General features: G+C 50.6%; 2 protein-coding genes and 1 long non-coding RNA gene across 3 annotated transcripts in view; 2 read left to right on the top strand and 1 right to left on the bottom strand.

Moving 5' to 3' along the window:
• The first annotated feature begins 6961 nt into the window (after nucleotides 1-6961).
• On the top strand, nucleotides 6962-10986 carry LOC123184810 (cellulose synthase-like protein D3). Its single transcript, XM_044596867.1, has 4 exons — nucleotides 6962-8719; nucleotides 8809-9768; nucleotides 9887-10217; nucleotides 10315-10986. The coding sequence occupies exons 1-4, from the start codon at nucleotides 7106-7108 to the stop codon at nucleotides 10770-10772; spliced, it is 3363 nt and encodes a 1120-aa protein (XP_044452802.1). The 5' UTR covers nucleotides 6962-7105; the 3' UTR covers nucleotides 10773-10986.
• Nucleotides 10987-11933: 947 nt separating this feature from the next.
• On the bottom strand, nucleotides 11934-13123 carry LOC123191537 (momilactone A synthase). The gene is made up of 3 exons (XM_044604235.1): nucleotides 13019-13123; nucleotides 12859-12974; nucleotides 11934-12776 (listed from the first exon to the last, which is right to left on the bottom strand). Exons 1-3 carry the CDS (start codon nucleotides 13121-13123, stop codon nucleotides 11978-11980), a joined length of 1020 nt encoding a protein of 339 aa, XP_044460170.1. The 3' UTR covers nucleotides 11934-11977.
• A 424-nt stretch (nucleotides 13124-13547) lies between these two features.
• The window catches only part of LOC123184811 (uncharacterized), a 6252-nt gene continuing 5998 nt past the window's right edge, over nucleotides 13548-13801 (top strand). The window contains exon 1 of the long non-coding RNA XR_006493089.1: nucleotides 13548-13706. This is a non-coding gene — a long non-coding RNA (uncharacterized lncRNA). The remainder of the gene's footprint in view (nucleotides 13707-13801) is intronic.

Raw genomic sequence — 13801 nt, forward strand, 5'->3', positions numbered from 1 at the left:
AAGGTATGAGCACTTCATCCTGGCAAATCCTTTGTGGAAGATTGATAGTATGAAAGCCACAGTGATGAAAGACATGTTTGCTAATGTGTCCATTTCAAAGTGCAAGGCAGCAAAAAAACTTGTACTTGACCAGCTGATGAGTGGTATGAAAAGTGAGTACAATAAGGTGTTTTATTATTAGTTGGAACTTCTTAGGAGCAACCCTGGGAGTATTATGGCTGTTTTCTTGGATCCAAAAGAGAAGGAAGAAAATATTTTTCAACAATTCTATGTATGTTTCAATGCAATGAAGCAAGGGTTTAAATCTGGGTGTAGGAAAGTGATTGGGCTAGATGGTTGTTTCTTCAAGGGAGCCTGCCAAGGTGAGCTACTGGCTGCAATAGCTAGGGATGCAAACAACCAAATGTATCCAGTAGGTTGGGCTATTGTGGAGAAGGAGACAAATGAGAGTTGGGCCTGGTTCATTGGTATTTTAATCAAAGACTTGGACATTAACGATCAAGGAGCTGGATGGGTCTTTATTTCTGATAAGCAAAAGGTTAAATTTATTTACTGCCCTATTCAATTGTTGAAAAGGTTTAGTCATGTCGACGGAGCGTCAAGTAGTCATGGCTAGGTACATGTCGAAAAGGTTTAGTCGTGTCGATGGAGCGTTGTCGACAGACGTCAAGTAGTCATGGCTAGGTACATGTCGAAAAGGTTTAGTCGTGTCGATGGAGCGTTGTCGACAGAGCGTCAAGTAGTCATGTGGCTAGGTACATGTCGACGAAGAGAAAAGTAGTTACTTTTCTCTTCGTCGACATGTACCTAGCCACATGACTACTTGACGCTCCGTCGACACGACTAGACCTTTTTCGATATGTACTGTGTCACTCACTGTAGTAGTCCTAGTCCTTGTGTCACTGTACTGGTCCTAGTCTTGTCTCATTGTACTAGTCCTAGCCCTACTACTTTATTTTACTAATAAATACTTATGTCTACTACAGGGCTTAATTAACAGCATGAGAGACTATCTGCCTAAGGCGGAGCATAGGATGTGTGCTAGGCACATCTATGCTAACTGGAGAAAGAAGCATAAAGATCATCAATTGTAGAAAAGGTTTTGGGCAATTTCTAAGTCTGCGAATAGAGAAGACCTCAACTACAACAAGGCCAAGCTTGCTCAACTAACTCCAGAAGGTGCAAAAGATATCATGAAGACAGACCCAAAGCATTGGGCTAGGGCTTTCTTTCCAATAGGAGCAAATTGTGAGTCAGTTGACAACAACCTTTGTGAATCATTTAACAATGCCATCATAGAAGCTAGGTTCTACCCCATTATTTCACAGCAAGAAAAGATTAGGAAAAAATGATGGTTAGAGTTCAAGAGCAGAAAACCAAGAGTGAGAAGTGGAATGGCACAATTTGCCCAAACATCTTCAAGAAGATTAAGGCCAATATCAAGAGAACTTAGTTCTTGGAGGTGCTCTGGAATGGAAAGGATGGTTTTGAGGTGAATCATTTGAATAGCAGAGGCAGGTGGTACACTGTTAACCTTGAGAAATGGACTTGCTCATGTGGTTACTTTCAGCTTGCAGGCATTCCTTGTTGTCATGCAATTTGTGCTATCTATAAGAGTGGAAGAAAAGTAGAGGATTTCATTGACAAGTGCTACTACATTGATACTTTCAAAAAAAATTATGAGCATTGCCTGCAACCAGTTGAAGGAGAAGAAAGTTGGCTTGTGTCTCAAAACCCTAGGCCAGTAGCACCTGGCTACATTGCCATGCCAGGAGCCAGGAAAAAGAACAATGATAGGAAGAGAGAAGAGGGGGAAGCACCCAACGGGAAGAAACTGAGCAAGCATGGCATACAGATCACATGTTGAAGTTGTGGTGGTCAGGGGCACAACAAAACTTCCTGTAAAAAGAATGGAGACAACACCAAAAAAACAAAGTCATATCTTGGGAAGAGAGGGAGAAAAGTGAGGGAAATGGAGGTAATTTTATTTTCATGTTGTGTTGGTCTTTTACAAAAAAGTGCAATTGTTGTTTGAGTGATCTGTTTTCCTTGCAGCAAGCACAGATAGATGCATCTACAAGCAAGGCTGTAGCAGCTAGAGCTTCAGGCCCAACAAGATCTCAAGTTGCATCAAGGTCTCAATCTGCAACAAGATCTCAAGCTGCACCCTCTCAAGCTGCAGCAAGCTCTCAAGCTATAACATCCAGGTTTAGACTTCCTAGAAGTTCATCAACAACTAACAATGATGTCCCTAGAGGTAGCACAACTGCAGTTAGAGGGAGAGGCAATGACAGAGGAAGTGTGGGAGGAACTGGGAGAGGGAGAGGCTAAGAAACTGGGTTTACGGCCTTCTTTACAGCTAGTGGGAATTACTAAAGCTTATGGTGGATGGAGTTGTCTACATGAGAGCACTCTCTGCATGACCTACTACTCGTGGAGTTGCCTTTTGGATGCTACTGTCAGTGTGTACTAGTTACTATTAATAGTTCGAATCACTAGTTATGTGTGGACTTGTGGTTTTGTAGTGGATATGTGTTTCTGCTACTATCATAATATCCATTCCCTCTGCTCTTATTTGTGGTTTATGTTTAATAGCTGAATTTTAGAACTGTTCTTGCTATAAAAAAGTGCAAATGTTCTTGCTGTTACATAAAGCATAATAGAAGAATTATTGAGCTCTACTTGCTGTTAATTGAAGCATAATAGCAGAATTTTTTAGCTCTACTTGCTGTTAAATGAAGCACAATAGCATAATAGAATTTTAGAACTTTTCTTGCTATAAAAAAAGTGCAAATGTTCTTGTTGTTACATAAAGCATAACAGAAGAATTTTTGAGCTCTACTTGCTGTTAAATGAAGCATAATAGCAGAATTTTTTTAGCTCTACTTGCTGTTAAATGAAGCACAATAGCAGAATTTTTTTAGCTCCACTTGCTGTCAACTGAAGCACAATAACAGAATTCTTTAGCTCAACTTGCTGTTAAATAAAGCAAAGTAGCAGCATTTTATAGCTCCACTTGCTATCAAATGAAGCACAATAGCAGCTTTTTGAGCTCTAGTTGCTGACAAATAAAGAGGGAGAGCAATTATACATCAGCATTATGAGTTGATTTAGTAAAGAGACATCAACTCAATCTTACTTAGAATCAAAGTTCACTACTAATAGAGTACCACCTAAGTTTATTTTAAATTTTAATGTATCAAACTTCTCCTTTGACAAGTTCTCTTTTTTGCCAACTCTAATGTAAGAGATACTGTATATCAAAGGAATAGAACAATATTTTGCTATTACTCGAGTGAATATTGTGTGATGTTTGCAAAATGTTTTGATCTCTTCAGGTGATTTTCAGGTTTCACTAAAACTAGGACTCAGAATATCTTGTGATTTTTTTACTAAAAAGCGCTTTCACCAATTTGTGATTTCCCTAGTGTGTGCGATTGAAAAGCAGAGTGCATAACTCGCATACTTCAAAGTTCAGTAGATAGCTACTAGTACAGAGGTAGATCAAGCAATGAATCATCACTTACCTTTGCATGTTTAGTTTGCATTGTGTTCGCATCTTCTAGAGCGACTGCGCGACCTCCGGCGGAATCTCGGCCACCGGCTGCACGCGCTGCAGCTCCACCATCCACCATATCCCAGGGAGCGGGTCAGCCAGAACCTTGGCCTGCCATTGGGTACGCCAGAGGTGGGCAGCACTAGCTGCGACGGCCACCGTCTTGCCGCCAGCAGCCAAGGCCACGGTCGGGCGTGGCGCATGATACGTCTCCAACATATCTATAATTTTTGATTGCTCCATGCTATATTATCTACTGTTTTGGACTATATTGGGCTTTATTTTCCATTTTTATATTATTTTTGGGACTAACCTATTAACCGGAGGCCCAGCCCAGAATTGCTGTTTTTTGCCTATTTCAGTGTTTCGAAGAAACGGAATATCAAACGGAGTCCAAACGGAATAAACCTTTCCGGAACGTGATTTTCTTCCCGAATATGACCCAGGAGACTTGGACCCTACGCCAAGGAAGCTTCGAGGTGGGCACGAGGTAGGGGGGCGCGCCCTGCACCCCCAGGCGTGCTCCCCACCCACGTGGGCCCACCGAAGCTCCACCGACGTATTTCTTCCTCCTATATATACCTACATACCCCCAAACGAACAGGGACAGAGCCAAAAACCTAATTCCACCGCTGCAACTTTCTGTATCCACGAGATCCCATCTTGGGGCCTGTTCCGGAGCTTCGCCGGAGAGGGTCGTCATCACGGAGGGCTTCTACATCATCATAGCCTCTCCGATAAAGTGTGAGTAGTTTACCTCAGACCTTCGGGTCCATAGTTATTAGCTAGATGGCTTCTTCTCTCTTTTTGGATCTCAATACAAAGTTCCCCCCCTCTCTCGTGGAGATATATTCGATGTAATCTTCTTCTTTTTGCGGTGTGTTTGTTGAGACCGATGAATTGTGGTTTATGATCAAGTCTATCTATGAATAGTATTTGAATCTTTTCTGAATTCTTTTATATATGATTGGTTATCTTTGCAAGTCTCTTCGAATTATCTGTTTGGTTTGGCCAACTAGATTGGTAGTTCTTGCCATGGGAGAAGTGCTTAGCTTTGGGTTCGATATTGCAGTGTCCTTTCCCAGTGACAGAAGGGGCAGCAAGGCACGTATTGCATCATTGCCATCGAGGATAACAAGATGGGGTTTATTTCATATTGCATGAATTTATCTCTCTACATCATGTCATCTTGCTTAAAGCGTTACTCTGTTTTTAACTTAATACTCTAGATGCATGCTGGATAGCGATCGATGAGTGGAGTAATAGTAGTAGATGCAGAATCGTTTAGGTCTACTTGTCACGGACGTGATGCCTATATACATGATCATGCCTAGATATTCTCATAATTATGCTCAATTCTGTCAATTGCTCAACAGTAATTTGTTCACCCACCGTAGAATACTTATGCTCTTGAGAGAAACCACTAGTGAAACTTATGGCCCCCGGGTCTATTCTCATCATATCAAACTCCATCACTTTAATCTTGCTTTGCTTTTTACTTTGCCTTTTACTTTTCACTTTGCATCTCCATACCAAAAATACCAAAAATATTATATCTATCAGATCTCACTCTCGTAAGTGACCGTGAAGGGATTGACAACCCTTAATCGCATTGGTTGCGAGTAGCTATCGTTTTGTGCAGGTACGAGGGACTTGAGCGTGGCCTCCTCCTGGATTGATACCTTGGTTCTCAAAAACTGAGGGAAATACTTACGCTACTCTGCTGCATCATCCTTTTCTCTTCGGGGAAATCTAACGCAAGCTCAAGAGGTAGCAGCGTAGCGCGCCTGACGCGAGCGAGCAGAGCGCGCCTGAGGCGAGCGAGCGGAGCAAGCCTGAGACAACGGCCCCAGCGCGTCGGAGACGGGTGTGGCTACCGTGGCAGCTCCAGGCGGATAAGAGCGTCGGAGACGGACGGCGCTATATAGCTCCGGTCTTGCCGCCAGCCATGGTCGGGCGTGGCGCGGCGCGCCTGACGCGAGCGAGCAGAGCGCGCCTAAGGCGAGCGAGCGAAGCACGCGTGAGACAACGGCCCTAGCACACCGGAGACGGGTGTGGCTACCGTGGCAGCTCCGGGCGGAGAAGAGCGTCGGAGACGAACGGCGCTATACAGCTCTGGTCTTGCCGCCGGCCACGGCCCTGAATGGCAGATTTTACCTGGTCAGAATCCTCCCTCTCAGTGGAATGAGTGGCTGTGAGCAGCAGCAGCGGACCAGTGGTACACTGGGATAAGGCAAAGAACAATTATTTTCAGCAACCCGGCCCCATTAATCACCAAACCCTGCCGCCAGCGGTGCCACGTCATCGATCCCACTCTTAAAACGGGCTTAAGGGCTGTGACGACCGGGATTTGAGAGGTGGGGGTGTGGATTTCAGGGATTAGGAGTTGGGGGTTCGATTCCGACGGGTCGTACAAAGACAGGGTTTGTTTCAGACTTCACTCCGAGATGGACGAAGGGTGGGGCAAGATGTGGTCGCTTGGCAGGAAAATGAACACATTAGGAGTATAGACAAAAGATATAGATGGCATTAGGAAAGTTAGGATTTAGAATTAATTGTCATGAAATTGAATTTTATTGATTGATAACGTGCTATCTTTTCTTGCCCGTTTGTAACATGTCTAGTTTGGAAATTCTAAAAAGATTAGGAAAGTTTTTATTGTGATGGTAAAAAACCAACACGGGGAGATATGATGGTGGGATGTAAGACGAAATGAACCAACGAAAATAAACCGTGGATACTATTCATCAACTGCTCCATTAGGAGTAGAGATGGGATTGCTAAGATAGAACCATTGTACATGCCCTTAGAAGAGGTAGAAAGCCTGAGAAGGAAGAAAGAAGGACGAAGGACGACCCGTTGGATCTCTTAATCTAGTGGCCAGAAAATCGACTTAGGGCATGTACAATGGTTGATAAGATAGTCTTATCTTAAGTTTTGCATGTAAATTAGAGATGATAAAAAAAACATGTCTATAATGAGTCATCTCTTAGCCTTATCTTCAATAATTAGTTGTTTCTAAAAACATATTGAGACAAATAAGATAAGACAAGCCTTCTTTTATGATTTCTCTCTCCTCTACCTCATCATTTATCCTACGTGGCACTGTTAAGATAGAACCATTGTACATGCCCTTATACAAAATAAATTTTGAAAAGACTTACATAAATGTCACTTCCCATAAAATATTTTTGCAACCACTTCCGATAAATTTACATGGCTACCAAGCAAAACCGTTGGTTCATGGTTCTTCTCCTTCACCACACAAGCTCCCCACCAAACCAGGCACCTCCGCCTTGTGCCCTAATATAGCCATCTCTTCTTCCAGGCAGGAGACCGGGTCTCCCTCGCAACCACCACCGCACGCGCGCGCACAGGCCGCCTCTTCCCACCATATCCCTCCCCTTACCGCGCCCATACATTTTTTGCAAACCATCGCCATGGACGAGCACACAGGTGTGGCGCCGTCCACTTGAAGGATCCCAGCCATGCGCGCAACGGGTGCAAGAAAGAAAGCAGCGTGAAAGAAAAGAGAGGAGCTAGGAGAACATGTCGAAGGCGCCCAGGAACCCCGGCGGCGGGTCGGCGGGCGCGCCCAAGTCGTCGTCCGGGCAGCCGGTGAAGTTCGCGCGCCGGACGCCCAGCGGGCGGTATCTCAGCCTGTCGCGCGAGGACATAGACATGGAGGGCGAGATGGGGCCGGACTACGCCAACTACACGGTGCACATCCCGCCCACCCCGGACAACCAGCCCATGAAGGACGGCGCGGAGCCGACAGCCGTGGCGATGAAGGCCGAGGAGCAGTACGTGTCCAACTCGCTCTTCACCGGCGGGTTCAACAGCGTGACCCGCGCCCACCTCATGGACAGGGTCATCGACTCCGACGTGAAGCACCCGCAGATGGCCGGGGCCAAGGCCACCCGCTGCGCCATGCCGGCCTGCGACGGCAAGGTCATGCGCAACGAGCGCGGCGAGGAGATCGACCCCTGCGAGTGTAGGTTCAAGATCTGCCGTGACTGCTACCTGGACGCGCAGAAGGACGGCTGTCTCTGCCCGGGCTGCAAGGAGCACTACAAGATCGGCGACTACGCCGACGACGACCCGCATGACGTGTCGTCGGGGAAGTCCCTGCTCGCCCGGAACCAGAACGGGGAGTTCGACCACAACCGGTGGCTCTTCGAGAGCTCCGGCACCTACGGCTATGGCAACGCGTTCATGCCCAAGGGCGGCATGTACGAGGATGACCTAGACGAGGACGGCGTAGGCGGCGACGGTGGCATGCAAGACATGAACCAGAAGCCGTTCAAGCCGCTGACGCGCAAGATACCGATGCCGACGTCCATCATCAGCCCGTACCGGATCTTCATCGTCATCCGGTTCTTCGTGCTCATCTTCTACCTCACGTGGCGTATCCGCAACCCCAACATGGAGGCGCTCTGGCTGTGGGGCATGTCCATCGTCTGCGAGCTCTGGTTCGCCTTCTCCTGGCTCCTCGACATGCTCCCCAAGGTGAACCCCATCAACCGCAGCACCGACCTCGCCGTGCTCAAGGAGAAGTTCGAGACGCCCTCGCCGTCCAACCCGCACGGCAGGTCCGACCTGCCGGGCCTCGACATCTTCGTCTCCACTGCCGACCCGGAGAAGGAGCCCGTGCTCACCACCGCTAACACCATCCTCTCCATCCTCGCCGTGGACTACCCCGTGGAGAAGCTGGCATGCTACGTGTCCGACGACGGCGGCGCGCTGCTCACCTTCGAGGCCATGGCGGAGGCCGCCAGCTTCGCCAACATATGGGTGCCGTTCTGCAAGAAGCACGACATCGAGCCCCGCAACCCGGACAGCTACTTCGCCCTCAAGGGAGACCCCACCAAGGGCAAGCGGCGCTCCGACTTCGTCAAGGACCGCCGCAAGGTGAAGCGGGAATACGATGAGTTCAAGGTGCGGATCAACGGCCTCCCGGACTCCATCCGCCGCCGCTCCGACGCCTTCAACGCCCGCGAGGACATGAAGATGCTCAAGCACCTCCGCGAGACCGGCGCCGACCCGTCGGAGCAGCCCAAGGTCAAAAAGGCCACCTGGATGGCCGACGGCACGCATTGGCCGGGCACATGGGCCGTCTCCTCGCCTGACCATGCCAAGGGCAACCACGCCGGCATCCTACAGGTACTCACTCAATCATCACGCCGGAACTTTGCCTAGCTAGTTGTTCTCACGCATGCATCAAACAAACATCGACATGCATGACATGGCAGGTGATGCTGAGGCCGCCGTCGCCGGACCCGCTGTACGGCATGCACGACGAGGACCAGCTGATCGACTACAGCGACGTGGACACCCGGCTGCCGATGCTGGTGTACATGTCGCGGGAGAAGCGGCCGGGCTACGACCACAACAAGAAGGCAGGCGCCATGAACGCCCTGGTGCGATGCTCCGCCGTCATGTCCAACGCGCCCTTCATCCTCAACTTCGACTGCGACCACTACATCAACAACAATCAGGCCGTCCGCGAGGCCATGTGCTTCATGATGGACCGCGGCGGCGAGCGCATCTGCTTCATCCAGTTCCCGCAGAGGTTCGAGGGCATCGACCCCTCCGACCGCTACGCCAACCACAACACCGTCTTCTTCGACGGCAACATGCGCGCGCTCGACGGCCTCCAGGGCCCCATGTACGTCGGCACCGGCTGCATGTTCCGCCGCTTCGCTCTCTACGGCTTCGACCCGCCGCGGACCGCCGAGTACACGGGCTGGCTCTTCAAGAAGAAGAAGGTGACCAACTTCAAGGACCCCGACTCGGACACCCAGCAGCTCAAGGCGGAGGACTTCGACGCCGAGCTCACCGCGCAGCTCGTGCCCAGGCGGTTCGGCAACTCGTCGGCGATGCTGGCGTCCATCCCCATCGCCGAGTTCCAGGCACGTCCAATCGCCGACCACCCCGCCGTGCTGCATGGAAGGCCGCCGGGCACGCTCACCGTGCCGCGCCCGCCGCTGGACCCGCCTACCGTTGCCGAGGCCGTGTCCGTCATCTCCTGCTGGTACGAGGACAAGACCGAGTGGGGAGACCGCGTGGGATGGATCTACGGCTCCGTCACAGAGGACGTGGTCACCGGCTACCGCATGCACAACCGCGGCTGGCGCTCCGTCTACTGGATCAGCAAACGGGATGCCTTCCTCGGCACAGCCCCCATCAACATGACCGACCGACTGCACCAGGTTCGCTCCTTTTTGTTCGAATCATTAATAAGAAAGTTGACGTATATATCATAGAAACGAAAAGGGTTGATCATTTACACATGTGTTACCGGTGAATGACCATCGAACCATCCATCAGGTGTTGCGTTGGGCGACCGGGTCCGTGGAGATCTTCTTCTCCCGGAACAACGCGTTCCTGGCGTCGCGGAAGCTCATGTTCCTGCAGCGGGTCGCGTACCTCAACGTCGGAATCTACCCGTTCACCTCCATCTTCCTGCTCACCTACTGCTTCATCCCGGCGCTTTCCCTCTTCTCCGGGTTCTTCATCGTGCAGACGCTCAACGTCGCCTTCCTCTTCTACCTCCTCACCATCACGATCACCCTCATCGCGCTCGGCATCCTCGAGGTCAAGTGGTCAGGCATCGAACTCGAGGACTGGTGGCGCAATGAGCAATTCTGGCTCATCTCAGGCACGCGCATCATGAATCTTGATACGGACAACCTAGCTAGGGTCCCGATACTAACCTGACCACCACATGTCTCTTTGCACAATTAATGTGATGACAGGCATAAGCGCGCACCTATATGCGGTGGTGCAGGGGTTGCTCAAGGTGATGGCCGGGATTGAGATCTCCTTCACACTGACCGCCAAGGCGGCGGCCGACGACAACGAGGATATCTACGCGGATCTCTACGTCGTCAAGTGGTCATCGCTGCTCATCCCGCCCATCACCATCGGCATGCTCAACATCATCGCCATCGCCTTCGCCTTCGCCCGCACCATCTACAGCGAAAACCCACGGTGGGGCAAGTTCATCGGCGGCGGTTTCTTCAGTTTTTGGGTGCTCGCTCATCTCAACCCATTCGCCAAGGGTCTCATGGGCCGCCGCGGCAAGACACCCACCATCATCTTTGTCTGGTCAGGCCTCATATCCATCACCATCTCCCTCCTGTGGGTGGCCCTCAGTCCACCAGAGGCGAACTCCACCGGTGGTGCACGAAGCGGCGGATTCCAGTTCCCTTGATAAAATAGGGTGATGGAAATGCCACTTCCCTGGTGTATGTGTTGATCCTCGAGCATGGATGCACGCCAGCACCCATCCAGGTGGTGCGTTATACAATACATGATACATGAGTTAGCAAAGTCGTTGTGTTGTGTTCTTCAAAATATACTTGTTCTCTCGTAGACTTAAGTTTTGTGTATATGTATACTTGAAGCTTGAAAGGAGTGGGCCAATGTTTCTGTAGAGGAATGACCTTTCTAAAGCTGAAATTGGTCGAAGAAAACTGATAGAGCCATGGACCGTAATATTTTTATTTTGAACTGGGCGTTACCCCTTTCCATTGCAAACAACGAAAATACAACCAGTTTCGAATACAGAGTCAGAGGGAGAGGGAAAGAGGTAAGGCGGGTTCAAGTATTATCAGGAAAACCACTGCCATTCGGTCGCCGTCGACCCGAACGCTGTGGGGCGAAAACCTGATAACACCTACATCTATCTGAGTACTATGTTCCACGACACCCAGAGAGAGATACATGCCAACACACCAAAATATATCATCAATCAAAAGAGGAAAGCTACTATGAGGAAGATGGCCCTCCAGCAGAACACTCCACTTCGTCCGCCCTCAAAACAGTGTACATCCATCACGATCTTCACGCTCCTCCAATCGACTGGGCAGTAGTCCCGCAAAGTCTCATCAGCTGCATCGTGCTGGCCCTGATCATCTCGGCACCTGAGCGAAGCTTGTCAGCGTCATCACCCTTCTGCAGTCCTGTCCAATACAAAAGAAAAGAGCATATAGAGAACACAATTTTGAAAAGAGACTTAATTTGCTTTTTCTCAAAGGTAGCCTTATTGCGAGCAAGCCAGATTGCCCAGCAAGTGGCTGCAAGACCAACAGTATAAAATTTATCCCCTCTTGGACCATAATATGTGGTGAACGTTAGAATTTTAGGGAACTATTACAAGTAAAGTTTCATGGTATGAAAAGTGATTTCATGATACATCTAATGATATTGATTTTCTATTGTGAACGTTGACATTTTTTTTAGAAAGTTGATCAAATTTCACGAAGTTTAACTTCAGAAATTTTATAAGCAGACTAGAAAAACAGAGGGAGTACTATGTAGCGTAACAGGTTGTGCAAGTCCAACTGCAATGTTGAAGAACGAACATGTCCGGTTGGTCCAAGGCAAAACACTTCATCGCATCAAGACCTGTCAACGTCACGGCGCCGGCATTTTCGGCGTCTTGCCGACGGTGAACCCGCCGTCAACGACGAGGTTATGCCCGTTCACGTACCCTGCCTCGTCGGACGCCAGGTACACCGCCGCACGGGCCACGTCCTCCACCGCGAGCGCCGGCCCGCCCATCTCGTTCATGTCCCGCTCCACGATCCGCCTGCGCTCCTCGGCGCTCGCCCCGGGGTAGGACTCGGCCATGTACCCCATGACCATCGGCGTCGGGATGTAGTTAGGCGAGATGGCGTTCACGCGCACCCCGGCGCGCGCCATCTCCCCGGCCACGGCGCGCACGAGCCCCACCACGGCCGCCTTCGACACGCTGTACGCCGGGAACGCCACGCCTCCCAGCACCGCCGCCGTGCTGGCCGTGCAGATGATGCTCCCGCGGCGGTTGGGGACCATGACGCGCGCGGCGTGCTTGACGCCCGCGAGCACGGCCCGCGCATTGACCGCCATGACGCGGTCGAAGTCGGCGAGGTCCAGGGAGCCGAGGGGCACGGGCGTGAGGGCGCCGCTGATGCCGGCGTTGTTGAACATGACGTCGAGGCGGCCGTGCCGCGCCACGGCTAGGTCCACGGCCGCGGCGACCTGCGCCTCGTCCGTCACGTCGCAGCGCGTGTAGCATGCGGAGTCATGGCCGAACTCGGCGGCGGCGGCGTGGCCGAGGTCGTCCTGGACGTCGGCGAGGATGACCTTGGCGCCGTTCCGGACGAACTCCGCGGCAGTCGCCTTGCCGAGGCCGCTGGCGCCGCCGGTGATCACGGCCACCTTCCCGGCCAACCTACAAATCAAATCAAACGCACAAACTCCAGTGAGACCTTCCATGATCCGAACATAAGCTAAGATGACCAGTTGACTAGTACCTCTGCGAGGTGGAAGCCGCGGAGAAGTGGCTGGCGAAGGCAGACAAGGCCGCGGGCTCAGCTCGGCTCTTCTTCGCCAAGACGACGGCATGCTCCTCTCGTGCCGCGCGACCGAGCTAGAAGATGCTTATGACCATGGATAATCCAAGAGCTTGCGCACTAGTGATCGATGAGATATGTAGCAGTAGCAGAGCTCGGCGCTGTCTAGAAAAAGACGTTGCTTTCCTGGCATTGGCTCCTTGGGCGGGGAACTTGATGATGCCATTTGTTTATCTTCTCGCGTGGTGCATGCGGACAGCATAGGTATGACCGTGGGAGGGAGGCGTAAGGTCAGACCTGTTTGTGATGATTCTTCCATCCTTCCATGGAGTGCTGTTTTGGACCTTATGCAATATCGTATGACCCGGCTCGGATCAGCTAGCTGATTGCCGTCTCATTAAAATGGTGGTATTATCTTGAACAGAATGACTAATTCACATCTAGATGATATTTAAGGATGTCACATCTAAGTGTTTGTACCGTCCGATCTGTCTCTGCTTTATTATTCGCGCACGAGGTGATGCGCTCGCATCGTCGCATTGTCTCGTCTGTCGGGCCGAGTGGGATACAGCGTAGCGGCCTCCGTTTTTTGTTTGGGCCGGCCTACGATTTTTGTTTGTTTATTGGGCTTGCTTTAGAATCTGAACAGTCTAACCTGATCTGGAGTCCCGTCCTCACTCTCCTCGCCTCTTTTCCCCTCCCCATCCCTTGTTCTGCCACCACTGTATTCCTTCTGACTCGAATCCAAGGGAGAGACGACCTGATCTGGTGGGCTTGTGGCGACAGAGATGGCAGGGGAATCCAGCGGAGTGAGTGTTCATCCCCTCTTTCTTTTCCTCGCCTTTTTTTTCCTGTTTTCCCATGCCATTTAGGGATGTTTGTTTGTTTTGAGGGATGAACATCA

Source organism: Triticum aestivum, chromosome 2A (assembly GCF_018294505.1).
Source record: "Triticum aestivum cultivar Chinese Spring chromosome 2A, IWGSC CS RefSeq v2.1, whole genome shotgun sequence".
Lineage (NCBI taxonomy): Eukaryota > Viridiplantae > Streptophyta > Magnoliopsida > Poales > Poaceae > Triticum > Triticum aestivum.

Bases quoted from the DNA above. Each gene is read 5' to 3' on its own strand.
- LOC123184810 (XM_044596867.1), top strand. From the start codon at position 7,106: ATGTCGAAGGCGCCCAGGAACCCCGGCGGCGGGTCGGCGGGCGCGCCC. The intron at 8,720-8,808 runs GTACTCACTCAA...ATGACATGGCAG, and splicing joins ACCACGCCGGCATCCTACAG to GTGATGCTGAGGCCGCCGTC. The intron at 9,769-9,886 runs GTTCGCTCCTTT...ACCATCCATCAG, and splicing joins TGACCGACCGACTGCACCAG to GTGTTGCGTTGGGCGACCGG.
- LOC123191537 (XM_044604235.1), bottom strand. From the start codon at position 13,123: ATGGCATCATCAAGTTCCCCGCCCAAGGAGCCAATGCCAGGAAAGCAA. The intron at 12,975-13,018 runs GTGCGCAAGCTC...AGCATCTTCTAG, and splicing joins ACATATCTCATCGATCACTA to CTCGGTCGCGCGGCACGAGA. The intron at 12,777-12,858 runs GTACTAGTCAAC...TTTGATTTGTAG, and splicing joins GCGGCTTCCACCTCGCAGAG to GTTGGCCGGGAAGGTGGCCG.